This window comes from Dendrobium catenatum, unplaced genomic scaffold, assembly GCF_001605985.2.
Source record: "Dendrobium catenatum unplaced genomic scaffold, ASM160598v2 fragScaff_scaffold_989, whole genome shotgun sequence".
In the NCBI taxonomy this organism is placed as follows: Eukaryota; Viridiplantae; Streptophyta; class Magnoliopsida; order Asparagales; family Orchidaceae; genus Dendrobium; species Dendrobium catenatum.
In genome coordinates, this window is record NW_021319451.1 from 2,995,995 (window position 1) to 3,012,762 (window position 16,768).

Below are 16,768 nucleotides of genomic sequence, written 5' to 3' on the forward strand. Positions count from 1 at the left end.
TAATCAAAAGAAAGGTTCTTTACAGTCTTTGAGGGCACATTACTATCCGTTGGGTAGTCGTGAAAGTTGTGAAGGGCTTCAAAGCATATTTTTTTTTTTTTTTCAAGTGCTTTGAGTTGGAATTTATGAAGTTTTAAGGAAAAAAAAGTTGTTTGAGGGTATTCTAAATAAAATTTTATTCGCATGAGTATTATAATTTTTTTTATTTATTTTAAGATGAAATATAAAAATTAATTGATTATTTATATATTGTACATATCTTTAGATTAAATAAAAAAATGAAATTTATTGTGATTAATATTTGATTAGGATGTCTTAATGTTGGCTTTATTTGGTACATTATTTTTATTTCTATGATTTTTTGTAATTATAATTTCTATTTGGTCATTATTTTTTCATTATTTTTGAAAAAAAAATTGTATTAGAAAATTACTTTTTATAAGAATGTTATAAATTTATTTCCTACAGTAGTTTTATGAAGCAATAAAAAAATTATTTCAAACAAAATCTTAATTCAGAGATAAATGGATGAAGCTGATATTTTTTGTTTTACTTAAACTCTTAGTCTTCACTTGGGACGGTTTTCTTCCTGTTTTTTAGAGCGATCTTTTTTTTATATAAAAATTAAAAAGCTGTTTAAATTTTTGTATTAAAAAGTTGATTGAAAAAGCAACAAAAAAAATGGACTCAAACTAAGCCTTAGGCTTCGTTTGGGACGGCTTTTTTATTGCTTTCTAAAACAGAGTTTTAGTACAAATTTTTTTATTTTTGTATTAAAACTTCGTTTTAAAAAGTAGTAAAAAAACTGTCCCAAACGAAGCCTTAATCTTAAAACGGAGAACTTTTCATAAAGCTTGAACTAAACAACAAATTATTTCTTCAAAAAGGCGAAAGAAAAGAGCAAAAGTGTAATTTTGAAATTATTCATTTTTCTTGTTTGATGACTTAGAAAGGTTCGTCCCCATGCTCATCCTACTGTGGCTCTCATCATCACTTCTCGCCTTTCTACATCACATCTCTCACTTTCGTCGCCCATTTTCAACATTTGTGACTGAAATCTTTAGAAGATCTCAGATTGGCCTTTGGAGAACAAAAGAGACAAATTTCTCTTTTCTGCATGGCTCAAATTACCTGTAATCTTATGAAAATAACTTCTCACTTTCTTCCACTGCAACAATTAGTGAACTTTTTGTGTGAGAGTTTTAACTTAAAGGAACAAATTCTAATGAAAAATTTTAAAAAATTGTAGAATTTTGTATAGTCCACCTCCCCTTTACTCATTAATTGATGAAACTTAGATGAAATAGTTCCCTCAACCTGCAGTTCCTACGGTCCAACAATATAGAAAAAGCTTTGTTGTTTGTGTCATGTTGTTGCCTTACAGATTGAAAGATTGTGATCTTCAGCCTCTTAGCTTCGATGATGATGCTCGCAAGATGGTACTTGCTTACATGCATGATGGAATAAAATAATCTTACAGCAAAGAATATTAAGATTTCATTTGAGATAATTTTTTATATTACTTTTCTGCTGCTTTTAAAAAAATTTTGAAAGCTGTTCCAAACGGAGCCTAATACTTTGATGCTTAGGGATATATAAAAGTCATGGGCTATGGTATCAGAAAGAAGTTTCTTTCTCTTATTCTAAAAGAAATCAGGATAAGTCCTTAAAAATTATCTTAACTGGGCGCGAATTTCGATGCAAAATTAAATTGGAAACTTCAAAAATTAATTCGGAGACCATCCTAACTCCGATTTCAGCAAACTTATAGTCGAACTGAGCGTCTCGGAAATACGAACCCAACGACACCAAATTCAAACTCGATCTGAGCCCAAATGGGTCCGAATCAATGGACCTGAAGCGCTGTTGGAAGGTTCAAACAGCAATTTAAGATACCAAACGGTCTCCGATTTTAACGAGCTTATACTCGAATCGAACGGCTTGACGAGAAGAATCCAACGAGCCTAAGATCGCCGAATTCCAACATATCTAAGACCTTCGAATGTCTAACGAACGGTGCACGGTCGTAGGATTCGATATCGGCCGTCCATTCGACCACTCCTATTCGCCCCTGATCTCACGCCTATTTACGAGCTATGCCACTCCAGAAAATCTATAATATAGGCCTCATTATTCACAAAAGGGGGTCAAGCAAGAAGAGAAGAGGAGAAGAGAAGGAAGAGAAGGAAGAAGCTCCTCCTCAGACCACCGTCGGAACCTCGCCGGACCACGTAGGAGCCTCGCCGGACATCGCCAGAGCCTCGCCGGACCACCGCCAGAGCCTCGTCGGACCACCGTCAGACCTCGCCGGACCACCGCCGGAGTTTCACCGCACCACCATCTCAAGACGACTTCAAGGCCCGATGTTCAGGCCCGACGTTCTGCTGAACCCGACATCTGCTCGAAGGCCCGACATTCTGCTCAAGTCCCGACGTTCTGCTGAAGGCCCAACGTTCTGCTCAAGGCCTGGACGTTCGGCCGACGTTCTGCTGAAGGCGCCCGACATTCTATGCTCAAGGCCCGACCATTACTGCTCAAGTCCCGGACGTTTTGCTGAAGGCCCAACGTTCTGCTCAAGGCCCGACGTTTAGGCCTGACGTCTTCATCTGAGGCCCTCACCTTCGCCAGAGGCCCTAACATTTGCGAGAGGCCCTCACTTTTACCAGCGGCCTTCACCTTTGTCAAAGGCCCTCACCTTTGTCAGAGGCCCTTGTCTTCACCAGATCATCATCAAAGGCCGTGTGCTCCACCATAACATCACATGAGGCCCAGACTTCCACCGGACCATTACTTAAGGCCTTGAGCTCCACCAAGCCACCACCTGATGCCCACAGTTCTCCCAAAATACTGCCGACTACGGTCCTTTCGACCTCCGGTCCTTCCGACCTCCATCACCAGACAACGGTCTTTCTAACCCAGGTCTTCTGCCGACTAGGGTCCTTACGACCTCCGTCGCCTACTACGGTCCATCCGACCTCCATCAACAGAGAAAGGTCTTTCTGACCCCGATCTCCTGCCGACTACGATCCTTCCGACCAAACAAACATGTATATGTAACTCCTACCATGTAATGCAATCTATATGATGTATATTTGCTACATCAATACAAGGCCTTCTCCAAAGGAAGGGCCTCATTTGTAATCGATTGCAAATACTAGTGGATTTATTCAAACTGGGTCAGGCCCCGTGGTTTTTCCCCTTTTTCAGGGGTTTTCCACATAAAAACTCTGGTGTCTCTTATGAATGTTTCACCCCCTCTCTTATATGTTTGTGTGCTGGATCTTCGTACAATGCTAAGACGTTAAACCATATATTTCTCTACCGCCGCAAATATTCCAGGACGCAACAGTTATATTTGTTGAAAATATAAAGCTTTGCTGGATAGTCGAAGACGACGCTGCTACAAACGTTTTTGGTGATGACGATAAGTGCTTTTTTGAAAGCTAATGAACTGCTGTCAATCTTACCGTTAGCTTCACTTGTTTGAAGTCTCTTCGTTGAGTTGATTAACACGATTATTTAGGTTTTTTCAAATTTAAAAGCTAAAGCTTTATTAAAATAGGGAAGGTGTATTAAAATTTGAACGAGCAGCAGGCTTTTTTATATCTCAATATTATCGTTCTTAGTAGCTCAATAAGCATTTAATTTAAAATTATTTTATTATAAACAAATAGTATTTAGGAGTGTAATTAATTTAATCAAAAGTAGGGGTTTTGAAATTTTAGATGATTTTTTTTTAAAGAGAGATAAATCCAAAGTTGTTTAGAGCTGTTTGGTTTGCACAAAAAAGAAGTATAAAGTCAAAGGAATGTAGGGGTTTTAAAATTTTAATTATTTGATTTTATAAAAAAAAACAAAAGAAGAATGCAACATAAAAATTTTAATGTATTTGATATTCATCATTTAGTTTATTTTAAATGTATTTGAAATTTGGCTAATTCTAGTTGAATTTCAAATATATCGCCTTATTTAAGTTTCACTTGCCATCCACTACCATTAGCTACCTCTGCCACATGCTACTACTATAGCCCGCCTCTATCGCCGCCACCCGCATCTGGCTCCACACCCATCATTGGCTCGCCATTGTCGCTCGTCACCCCATCGCATACCACCCACTATTGCTACCATTGAATTTTACATTTAATTTTTTAAATTCAAACCAAACACAAAAAAATCTAATATTTATTTTATACTCAATCAAATTATTCAAACATTTTAAATAAATAACAATTATTATTATTATTATTTGCATTCATTTGTAGTGAATAGAAATACCACTTTACAGGTTTGGAACTTTCCTCATAATTCATTTTTGTTGTATTTGAAATTCGAATTCATTGTCTCACCCAGAAATACCTCTTTACAGATTTGGAACTTCCCTCGTAATTCTTTTTTTTTTGTATTTGAAATTCGAATTCATTATCTCACCCACTTTAGTTTATGCATTGCAATCAACAATTCAAAGATTGGACTCGATCGATCAGTTCAATCATGAACTAGTCACTTGACCAGCTCATGTGAGCTCAACAATTGGATTCACACTAACCGATCAGCTCGACGGATCATGAAATTAAAGAAATACCGAGATGTATTTGCATTTATATACATATAAAATATTAAATATGATTAAAAATATTAGTTTTAGCATTTCATTTAATATCTACCAATAATTTAAATTTTAGAAAATTAGTACTGAATAGGCTGAAAAGTTGAATAACTAACATACTAGTTATATCCTATAATTTAATTTATATTCAAGAAAATTTAGATTGAGATTTGTACAAAGCTTCATTAAAGAGCCATTTAATACACCATGCCTAACATATGTCTATCCAAGCATTACTAAATTTGTTAAATAGTCTTACTTAAAAGTCAACTTAGCCAATTTAATGCTATAAAAGATTGGTTATTTAGCTTAAATCTTTTATATCTAAGTTTTTGAAGGAGATGTGATGGGAAGAGAAAAGACCATCATAAATCACATCAAAAGAAGTAATAATTTTATCAATGAATTTAAAAAAAAAATTAATTTCAATAAATACCTCAATGTATTGAGTACATTATTTGATGTTGATTATACAAACAAAGGCTATAATCCTTCTTTTTTGGGGGTAAATTGAGAGCTTAGGCTCCAAATTTTCAATTTTTTTTATAGGGATTAGGCTTAAATTGAATTAACAAGAAAAATTTATAGAGGGGTCACAAATTAGCAATAGAGTTGGCCAAAAAGCTATGAAAATCATCTTCGTCATAAGATATATATTTTTATATTTTAATTTAGGCTTAAATTGAAAATCATCTTAAAATGTAATACCACGCACATGAGGGTAAACACTCTTAAATATTTATTGAAAGTCACTTGTGAAAATAAATGATTAATTGAAATAAATGAAAGATAAGATGAGATTGACAAATAACATATGTAAGAACACTACATTATCATTGCATGTCCTGCCTTATTTTTTATAATTATACTCATGATAATATTTACCTAATAGCACATTAAATTAATTGATATTATATTAAATTGATTGACAGATTGATAGTTCATACTGTCATTAATATGGATACAATATAACATAGCATACTGATATAATTCATTGCGTGATAGTGCTTTTTATTGTATGTCTTATAAATTAATAGATTTCTTTGGCCTTTACTGATCATATTGATTTTATTATTAATTTTTAAAATTTCTATTGATCATATTAAGTGATGGTTTATATTGACTAAAATAAAAAAATACATACATATTAATTCTTTAGCCTTGTATTGAAAAAAGTGATAGAATTTTGGTTACTTGATGAGCTTTTATGCTCATTATGTGAAATTTTATAATTTCAAGTAAGTGAATGATTCATGATCAGTTGGAGTGAGATTGATAGAGATCCTCAGGTTTTCTTTAAGTTTTGTTCTGCATTTTCTTTTTATTCTTCTACAGTCATGAGCTTGTAATAGATTATTGATTGTATTGATCTCCTGACTTTAAATAATGATTTTTTTGGAGAATGAATATAATGCAATATTTTAAGTTATGTTATTGTTAGTTGATTTTTTGCTGATTATTATTTATATTGATGATTTATACAAGTTCTAATATATTTTTAAAAAGATAAAATAGATAATTTTTTCAAATTTGATTCTGAGGCATTATATAAGACAGGTAAAAAAAATATGATACTTATTAGATACATTTTCAATAAATGTCAAACGAAACCTAAGGCTTCGTTTGGGTCGGCTTTTTTATTGCTTTCTAAAACGGAGTTTTAGTACAAAAATAAAAAAATTTGTACTAAAACTCCATTTTAAAAAGCAGTAAAAAACCCGTCCCAAACGAAGCCTAAGTCTCTCTTTTCAAGCTAATTAGTTGCTGATCAAAAAGAGCTGCGAGTAAAAAGCCTCTAGTACTTCCATGGGCCAAATAACGAGCCCTGTACCCTAACAGCGCCGCGGCAGCATCGCAGTTGCGGAGGTTTATCGATAGTTAATGAGGCTGAGACGGCGAGGAGGAGTCGCGGCTCGCTCTGCTTTGCAGACTAACGCGTAACTTCCTGCTAGGTTTGGGATCTATTGCCACTTTGTTGATCGATGGGGTACGTGCAAGAAGCCAGAGAGAATCATGTGAAGAAGAAAGTGGAAGAAGGTAATATCTTCACCAATCAACATATTATGCGCTTAAATTTCCTCTATTAAGATCCTTCTTTACTAAATAACGAGTTACGATCTGTAATCAAGTCCAATGGCGTTTTCCCCTTTTGTGTTTGCTTCATTTGCCCTATCTAGTGGGACGATCAAATTGAAATGTGTGGTTCAAGATTGTGATATAGCATGATTAGAGAGTTTCCTTATTTATTTGTGTATGAAACCTGGGAAAGGAAAGGAATTTACCTTGAAGGTCTGCAATTTGGTGCCTGACACTTGCAAGGAGCGGTCTTTTTGGTGCAGAACCTTAAGAGTTGAATTAGAATAGAAGGAATGGGTGTTGACATTATTTGTAACGAGCTATATTACTAGATTGCACAAAAAAAACAAAGTTTTTACTGACCATTCCTGCATTAATTTAGCTGTACGAATCCCTATTTAAGGAATTCCAATACAATGTGCTATTCTCAATGCTTGGTTGGTAAGTCATTAAACTTAGATGGGGGGGGGAGGGATTTCAAATATCACTTATTGGAAGGACCATTATGTTCTTTATGTGGAGAAGATCATGAAGTCTTACTGTTACCTATTACATTGTTAACAAATTAAGCAAACCAACATCAACATAACATATCATTTCTTTTCATCATAAGAGTACTTGTAGAATACCAAACATAGAATTTGAAGAGAGAAGAAGGGGGCCATGATATAATACATAAAGTGATGATTTAAACGCACATGCCTTCTTCTTTAACTTATTGACTTTTCATCTTCCAAGGTTCATGAAATGAAAACGATGTTTCATCTTCTCTATTTATTAAATGGCCAAAATTTAAGAGTTTCCATATATAATCTATTTAAAGATGACTCCAAACCTGTAAAAATACTCTTCCTTTTTCCAATCATGGTTCCACCATCTCATAAATGACACACAAAATAGCAAATATATTAATTCTTTAAGCAAAAAAAAACAACTACAAACTTTCTCTATCAGCAATACATCAAGCGAATTATTACGAAAATATATTTTCTCCAAATATCAAATATAGCTCATGAAAATGTATTAAAATAACATGACTTGTGCTTCCTCAATATGACTTATATAAAAATCAAAACTGGATCCATTCTTTTTAAGTTATTAGATGATCCGCCATCTCATTGTGTCAAATCTTAAGTTAAGGTTCTTGAAAGCATACTTTTGGTATTTCAACTCCCAATTGTTATGCATGATTTTCTTTTTTAATCATGCCTCTGGCCCAGAAATATTCCAACATTCCTTATTTAACTGTTAATTTGAGTATAAATTTGAACTTCTTTTTGTGTATTTTCTTTCATAACCTTTATGATGAGGATTCATAGTTTGTTGAGTGCAGCTTTGCGTAGTAAAATGAAGCAAAAGGCACTCAAGGAATGCGACCATTATGTTGCAAAATATGCTGAATGTGCTTCTGGAAGAACTCTATCTGTAGTTTGGCTCTGCAGGAAGCAGGCAAAGCTGTTAAATGAATGCCTTCATGATTAGTAAGTTCTATTCCAAGACATCATGAACTACTTTATTTTTAGCTAGATGCAGTTAGGTCTTGTGTAAGCTCTCATTTCATATATATATATATATATATATATATATATTATTGCCCACCTACCTACAAATCTCTAGTTTAAAATTTGATGAGGAGTTTAAACATTTAAAATCTTTTACCCTTAAAGAATAAATCAAGTAGTGGCTGATATGAAGTAGCCTCATTTCTTCCTTAAAAGTCTTTTCACGGTTATCTCAAACAAGTAAACCCTTTTTCCAATATAACTGGTTCCTATGAAATACAGATGCAGCATCTTAATCTCTCAATGACTAAAATTTTATTTGTTATCTGTACAAATGGTGCAAAATTTTATATGTGCTGTCATGATGTACAACTTTACAATCATTTGAACATTGAATAAATGAAGACATAGATTGGCATGCAAATTTCAAATTCAAAATAAACTATGAGCTTTTGATTTTGACTTTGAATCTTGATATTGAACTTCTTGTTCGTTTCGTAAATTTAAGTATGGACGCCCAAGTAACTACTAATTTATTAGACTAGACCTTCATCATTTCTTATCAATAAAGATTAACTTCTATATTGAAAAAATTATGAAGTTTACTGTATTCTAGATTGCAGGCATTTCACAATTTTGGGATAGTAAATAACTAGTAGGCTTAGGTTTCTGTGTGCATGCAATAAGATTGGTTAAATGCCTTCAGTTTTGGCTTCCACTTTTCTTGGATGAGTTTGCTTCTCGGTAATGAATTATAATTTCCATATTTGAAATAGAACTACATTGCACCAAGTAAATAATCTTTTTTTTTTTAAGTTTAAAGTAGCAAATGCTTTTGCATAAAAAGCATGCTAAGTAGTATTTGCACTCTTTAACCTTCTTTTCAGTATTGAAATGTTAGATACAAGCTTAGTCTATTTGATACTGACGAATGTGTGCATTTAGTTCATACAGATGCAGAAGATTGAACAAACTTAGGTTTAACTATCTTGTTTAGGTTTAAATTTCTACAGAGATGAAAATGTATAATGGTTTGAAAATTTTTTTTGGCAAATTCGACTTAGTGTAGTCTTTTGCACATGATGGAGGAAATTAGGAGTATTTTGTCAAGTCAAATTGCATATTCTCTTATGTTTGGTCATATATATATGTTGGAGGGTGATCAATGTACTTAAAATTGACAATTTCATCAGAGTTCTCATACAATTCCAATGTTTTCTGTCCATACTGCTAATAAAGGTTATCATTGAATTATACTTTGCGTATCAGAATCCATGATTAATAAGTCACCAACTCAAGGTTTGAGTTCAGTCAAAATGGTGGTTTGATTGTGGGGAACTTCCTACTTTAGTGTGCCAAAAAAGCTCCAAGGAAAAAAAAAAAAAAAAAAAAAAAAACAAAGTAAAATTTCCAACACATTCTGACTTCTTGAAAGCATGACTCCAACTAATTGCACTCCTGCATTTTCCTATGCCACATTATCAAGTAAATATGTGATAACTTAAAATTCAGAAATATAAAACCTGTCAAATTTTTCTAAGGCTTCGTTTGGGACGGCTTTTTTATTGCTTCTTAAAGCTGCTTTCTAGTTAAAAAATAAAAAAAAATTGTACTAGAAAGCTGCTTTAAGAAACAGTAAGAAAGCCGTCCCAAACGAAGCCTAAGTTTGCGAACCATTAGTGTATTCATATATACGCTAGGTTATTGTTGATAATTGGGATCTGAGGCCTCCAACCTCTTCATTTGGTTGCACCAAGAGCTCTAATGTTGTAGTTTGTCTTAAGGCCTAAGGTTCATTAATGCAGATATAAGATGAGATGTGTAAAGAAACACAAGAATACAATCTCAAAGCATCTAATTTTTTATTTATAAAAATAAAACTCACTTTCATTTCTTCCAATTGATAATACAGAAATCATCAAAATCTCAAATTTCACGAAAGATTTGAGAACAAATATAGAATTTTGCAGTGATTAAGATTCACACTATAAAATAGAAATCAATCTCTATTAAACTTAATAAGATCTTAATCATGCTCACAAATATATTACTAAACACTTTAGAAATAAAAATAATAATAGAACTCATCAACGGGGTTAGCTGGTGTAGCTAGAAATTGAAAATTGAAGTTTACAAAGCAACAAATTCTTGAACTCTTGTAGCAAGTAATTTTAGGAAACAACAAGATAACAGGCAAGTGAAACTCAAGGAAATAAAGTTTCAAATGCCAGAAGGAACACTAGGAGTGTTGCAGCATGGAGGAATTTGGAAAAGAAGATTGGAATCTAGACTGTTCTTGATGAGGGTTGAATTGAAATGACTTACAGAAATAGACCAATCATAACAAGATAATCAAACACTAAATAGCACATCATATCTCATAGGAATCATCATAATTTACAAAAGATAAACTAGGAAATGGAAAGTAAGGACAGCAAAATAGTATCACATATGATTTTGTTAAGGACAACAAAATAGTATCACATATGATTTTGTTAAAGCAAGAAGCTTTATTAAGCGAAGATGGAATTAAGAGGCTGTCATCCCATCACTGGGTGTAGCTACCTCATTTTACAGAATTTCATCATTCTATTTAGCTTCCCTTAAAGAGAAAAATATCACTTCCTAGAGTTCTTAAGTCTATTATTGTGCTTGATAGTGGGTATAGTTTCCTTGGGCTTGAGTCAATACACTCAGCACTCGGTCATTACAAGTGTTATCTCAAGTATAAATAAAACAAACATATTTAAGAAGAAACATTCTGATATTGTTTTTGTTGCATCCTTTAATTTGTGATTCGATCCTGTCCTATATGTTGAAAAGGAATTAAAAAATTAGCCGATTTTTATTGTAACCCTCTAAAGTGGGGATAAAAATCCATTTGAAGTATCTCAAGAAATTCTATCAAGAGAGATTAAATTACAAGTGAATATGCTTGGGATGAGTGAAAATGTGTATTGCACAAATATATATGTAGCATTATTCAAAACTTATATTGTACTCGTTTCAATGCATCTTTACTGATGATTTAATTCCTCTTGATTGAAAATTTGTTCAGGACATCTTGAGCGAACTCTTTTTTGCTTAGTCATATTTGAAATGGGAAAATCTCAAGATAATCTCATGTTTATTAGTATGTCACCAATTTAGTCTCAAATATCACATTCCTCTAATTTACTTCTCAATTGTATAACATTGATCCCCAAATGATCTCTTTTGGACCAAATTGGAATCAATGTTGCATCCCTATTTCTGTCACTTTCTATGTGAGGAATCATTGGAGATTAATTTTATGTAGTTAAATAGCTAAACTGGAGAAATATCATATTCTGAGATCAAATTATCCACATTCGAATAGTCCAAGGACTACTTTGCAAGCCTTTATGCCACTATGTGGGGTTAGCTACGCGAATTCTTTTTCTCCATTGTATCATGTTAAGAGTCAAATTCTCATTGAGCTGTTTCTCAATCGGAAATATTTCCTATGTAGATTCCACAATCACCTCCTTTTAATCAAATGCTTAAATTCCAATAACAAATATTGTGGAGCCAATCACTTCAAATTTGAAAATCTGTCTGTTAGGAGGCATTACTACAGAACTGCCATTATTCATTCTGATATTGCACATATTGATTGTACACTATTTCAGCCACAAATGTGGTGCTCATGTTGGCACACACAAAAAATAAACAGACAACTTTATTCAATCTATCATATAATGCTGCAGAAATCTTATTTGTATTATCATCATCTTGTTGCTCTTGGCAGCACCAATGACAGTGTATTGGAAGAAATGAAGAGAGAATACATAAATGAGGGTAGCAAATAAGAAGAGAACAATCTGTGCAAATACTTCCAGCTCGCTTGACTTGTTGATGATAAATGATATGTTATTCAGTCTAATTTCTATATGTATGCCATTCTGTTGAAATATAGGCTTTGTTTGGGAAAACTTTTTTTACTGTTTTCTAAAACAATTTTTTAATATAAAAAGATTTTCCCCACCATAGTTACAATTGCTAATTTTTATACCTAACACACAAAAATTCGCCCGTCATTCTAGTTATTAAGCAGTAAAAAATTATCTCAACTTGAGACATGCCATCACAGCGTCTGCCTGACCGATACTTATTCCAATCTTGATCTTGAAAACTTGCTCACATTTACGCTTAGATACACATTATTATTCAGCTTTGCCATTTGGTATTTCATAGGCTTTTCAAGTATCTGGTATGGTGAGAAAATGACTTCAGTTACTGCTGTAATTTTAGCTCTTAGAACGGAACTTCTGACAGAATATCGCTCTACAAGGAAGTATTAATTCCTGCTTTAAACAAATGTTTTACTCAATTTAAATCATTTATAACTCAAGGCATTGCCTTATGAAATATAAATAAAATCCGCTACTTGGAGCCTTTTATTATTTTTCTCGTCCTTTGTACGTGCGTGGTCTGTGAGTACAAGAAATATTTACAAAAATTATAATTATGTTCGAGTTTCCTATTATAGTTTGGTATAAATGGATGGACGTTATCCTTCAAATCTTTCCGTTGTACAGTTTGTTTTTAATTAGTAATAACGTTATTCTCTTCACTGTACAGCATTTAATTTTGAAATAAGTTAATTACCATATTATATTCTCGTCCCATCCTTTTTACTCAGTATATATATCGACAAAAATTTATAATCTTTCGTTTTTATTCTAAACCAAAGTCGGCGCACCAATCACGAGCAAAAATAATCACTGAGGTAAAGGCGTTAACTTTTTTTAAATAAAACTAACTACTATTACAATATTAAATATTAAATAATTTATTATCTTATTACTATCTTTTTCCATGCTTCTTTCAAGGTTCAATCAAATTATTAGTAATTAAAATAAAAATTAAAAAAATTATTGATCGATTGAGAAGACTCTGAGAACCACTACGAAGATAGATTCGCGGGCAAATTTATAAGTACCACATCTATCTCTGATTGGTGGGGGAAGTATGATGGTTACAGAACCAAATTTTAAGTCTTTACAGATAGGACATGTTTAATAATCAAACAATCAGATTTCTTAGAAAGAATTTTTTTTTTTTTTTTTGTCTTAGAAAGAAAGTTGAAATTCATGATGGGAATCACAATGGATGATTAGATTTGATGTCATGGATTTTACTCAATGAAACATTTTCTCCCATTTTAGAAAGGATTCTTTGAAATTATCATCAACAACAAACTTTTATCCAGCGATGGAGTTGGCTACATTAATCTTTTTTGTTTTTGTCATTGTAATCTATTAAGAGTCAAATTCTCATCTAAACCTACGAAATATCATTTCTAATATTTTTTAACCAAATCTTTTTAGGTCTATCTTATCCTTTCTTAACATAAGTCACATTTAATACATCTACTTTTCTAACAGGGTTATCTAAAGGCTGTCGTTTTATGTGACCAAACCAAACGATCTTTCACTGGAGCTACAACATTTTCATGTATATACTCATTCCGTCTCTAAGAGTAAAGCCATTTATCCATCTGAGCGTCCTCATCTCTGCAACGCTTAACTTAATATTATGCTTCTCTTTTAATGGCCAACAATATGCACCATAAAGTATTGTAGGTCTAACCACCATTTTATAAAATTTTCCCTTAAATTTGAGAGGGACTTTTCTATCACATAGCAAGCCCGCTCATTCCTCCACTTGAACCATCCAGCTTAAATTCTACTAATAAAACAAAAAATATATAATGAAAAAAAAAAAACACACACAATTTCAGTTATATTATTTTGTGTTTATATGTTCAGATGCTGCGGAGGCACCCTTTTGCTGAAATCAATATGTCAAACAACATATTTAGACTTGGATTTCGTTTGGGACGGCTTTCTTACTACTTCGTAAAGTGGTTTTTAGTACAAATTTTTTATTTTTTGTATTAAAAAGTCACTTTAAGAAGCAGAAAGAAAGTCATTTTGGGACCGTTTTCTTTCTGCTTCTTAAAGCAACTTCCTAATATAAAAATTTTAATTTTTGTACTAAAAAGCTGTTTTAAGAAACAATAAAAAAATCATCCCAAACGAAACCTTACTTCAAATAACAAAATTCAAATCTGCTTGAGCACTGCTGAAGCGTAACAAACAGGTAAACAATCTTGCCCCCAGAAACTCATGATTTGGACGACAAAACAAAGGGAGTTTCATAAACTCTTTATTGCCACACCAATAATTTTCTGGAATTGAATTGATGCAAACCATCAAATTGCAAACTTAAACCAAACATACGGCTTCACAAATTTGTTAAATAGAAAAATGCCCAAATTGTTCATAAGTAGTTCGACTTAACTTAGGCTTCATTTGAGACGGCTTTCCTCTTACAGCTTTTTAGTATAAAAATTTCTTGAATTTGAATTTTTTGTATTAAAAAGCTGTTTTAGAAAGCAATACAAAAGTTGTCCCAAACGAAACCTTAGTTTAAAATAGTTATATTCAAAATGCGTTAACTTGATTTTTAATAATTCAACATCATTGAAGGAAAATGTCAGATAAATTACTTGTATAGAACCAAACTGTCAACATAAATCATATGCAACCTAACTTGGTTTTATTCAATTTTTTGAAAACTAGAAACAGCCAATGAATTAATTGACCTATACAAAACATGAAACCTACACAATCAAACTGCTTAACACAAATCAAAACTAGAAAATTACAAAATGAAACTCTATTTGCGAAATGCCATTCACAGTGAACAAAGAATTAACCTCTTGTTAATATTGTTTTTAGCCTCTAATACCATATTTCTCCTACCACTTGTTAGCAATAAGCTCACAAAAATTAAGATTGTTACGGACTAGAATATACGCGACGATAGAGTTAGAAAGTTCGCGTCTCAGCATTGTATAGATATCCAGCACACAAACAGAAGATAAAAGAACATTAGGATTTTTAGGTGGAAAACCCTAGAAAGAGAAAAAACCACGAGGCCACACCCAGTTGAAAAAGTTCCACTAGTGTTATTTGAGATACAAGAGGCTGACTTGTCCTTGAAATTTAGGACGATCAGATTACAATAAATCACTTCTAGATTGAAATCCAGTTACAATGTCGGGCAGAGTTCCGGCGTCTCTTGGAGATCGGGCGGAATTCTGGTGTCACTTGAATGTCGAGAAGAATTCTGGCATCACTCGTGTGTTGAGAAGAATTTCGGTGTCCCTCGGGCGTCGGACAGAATTCCGGCGTCACGCGGGCGTCGGGCAGAATTATGGCGCCACTCGGGCGTTGAAAAGAATTCTGGTGTCCCTCGGGCGTCGGGCAGAATTCCGGCGTCACTCGAGCGTCGGGCGGAATTCCGATGTCACTCAGGCATCGAGCAGAATTTCGGCAGTGGTCGTGGAGGAGTTTCTTCCCTCCAATCATTCTCTTCTTCTTCCTCTTTTCCTCTTCTTGCTTGGGTCCCCTCTCATGAGAAACGAAGGGCCTATTTATAGATATTCAGGAATGGCATGGCTTGTAAATAGGTGAGAGATCAGGGGTAAATAAGGAGTGGTTGGATGGACGGCCGATATTAAACCCCTTGATCGTGCACTGTTCGTCAGACATTTTAAGGTCTCAATGATGTCGGAATTCGGTGATCTTGGGCTCGTTGGATTCATCTCGTCGAGCCGCTCAATTCGACTATAAGAACGTCATATTTGGAAAATGTTTCGTAACTCAAATTATGATTTGAACTTTCCAACAGCGCTTCGCGTGCTTGATTTGGACCCATCTGGGCTCAGACTGAGTCGAATTTGGTGTCATTGGGTTCGTATTTCCAAGATGCTCAGTTTGACTGTAAGTTTGCTGAAATCGGAGTTCAGGTGATCCCGAATTTAATTTTTGAAGTTTCCGTATTGATTTTGCCTTGAGATTCGTGCCCGATCAAGACAATTTTTTTGAGGATATATCAAAGATAGTCCAAATACATAAATCGTTCAAAATATTAAGACATCTAGCTCTAAAACTTGGTTGAGTCTTAAAATTAAAATAGTTTAAATACACGCCCATCAAACATACAAAGATGAACTCATTGAAAAATAGATTTATTTCGATTTCTTATTTAAGTTAATTTCTTATAATTTAATCAAAAAAGATTAACTTCAATCATTCAAACATTATTCAAATTTAAGATGAATATTTTTAGGCACATACTTTTATGTTTAAAAATGTTTATAAGTACATTTTTGAATCTTAAACTAAAAGCTTATGTAATTATATTCACACGACCATAATTTTTCAAACAACATACACCCAACTTCAATTGATGAATTTATTTTTTCTTAAGATCCTATTAACTTCACATGTAATATGTCCACTCTGTAAAAATCTTTAGATCTACTTTATTGTGGTTGCGGCGATCCTTCATCTATCTTGGGATTTAGATCATTGATATGTTGTAAGACTTGAAATCTTTCTAGGAGAAGCAATCTCCTTGTTCATCATAAGACAATATTATCATGTTAATGTTTCTTAATTTTTTTCACCTTCCCTTTTTTTTTTGTTTAAATTCATCCAAAAAAATCTCCAAATTTATCCTCCAATTGAAATTCAAAATGAAATATGAA

General features: G+C 33.1%; 1 protein-coding gene across 1 annotated transcript; it reads left to right on the plus strand.

Moving 5' to 3' along the window:
- The first annotated feature begins 6,396 nt into the window (after positions 1-6,396).
- LOC110101003 (uncharacterized protein DDB_G0275933) lies at positions 6,397-12,096 on the plus strand. Its single transcript, XM_020828738.2, has 3 exons — positions 6,397-6,643; positions 8,016-8,163; positions 11,954-12,096. Exons 1-3 carry the CDS (start codon positions 6,589-6,591, stop codon positions 12,012-12,014), a joined length of 264 nt encoding a protein of 87 aa, XP_020684397.1. The 5' UTR covers positions 6,397-6,588; the 3' UTR covers positions 12,015-12,096.
- Positions 12,097-16,768: the final 4,672 nt, after the last annotated feature.

Bases quoted from the DNA above. Each gene is read 5' to 3' on its own strand.
- LOC110101003 (XM_020828738.2), top strand. From the start codon at position 6,589: ATGGGGTACGTGCAAGAAGCCAGAGAGAATCATGTGAAGAAGAAAGTG. The intron at 6,644-8,015 runs GTAATATCTTCA...TGTTGAGTGCAG, and splicing joins GAAGAAGAAAGTGGAAGAAG to CTTTGCGTAGTAAAATGAAG. The intron at 8,164-11,953 runs GTAAGTTCTATT...TGCTCTTGGCAG, and splicing joins AATGAATGCCTTCATGATTA to CACCAATGACAGTGTATTGG.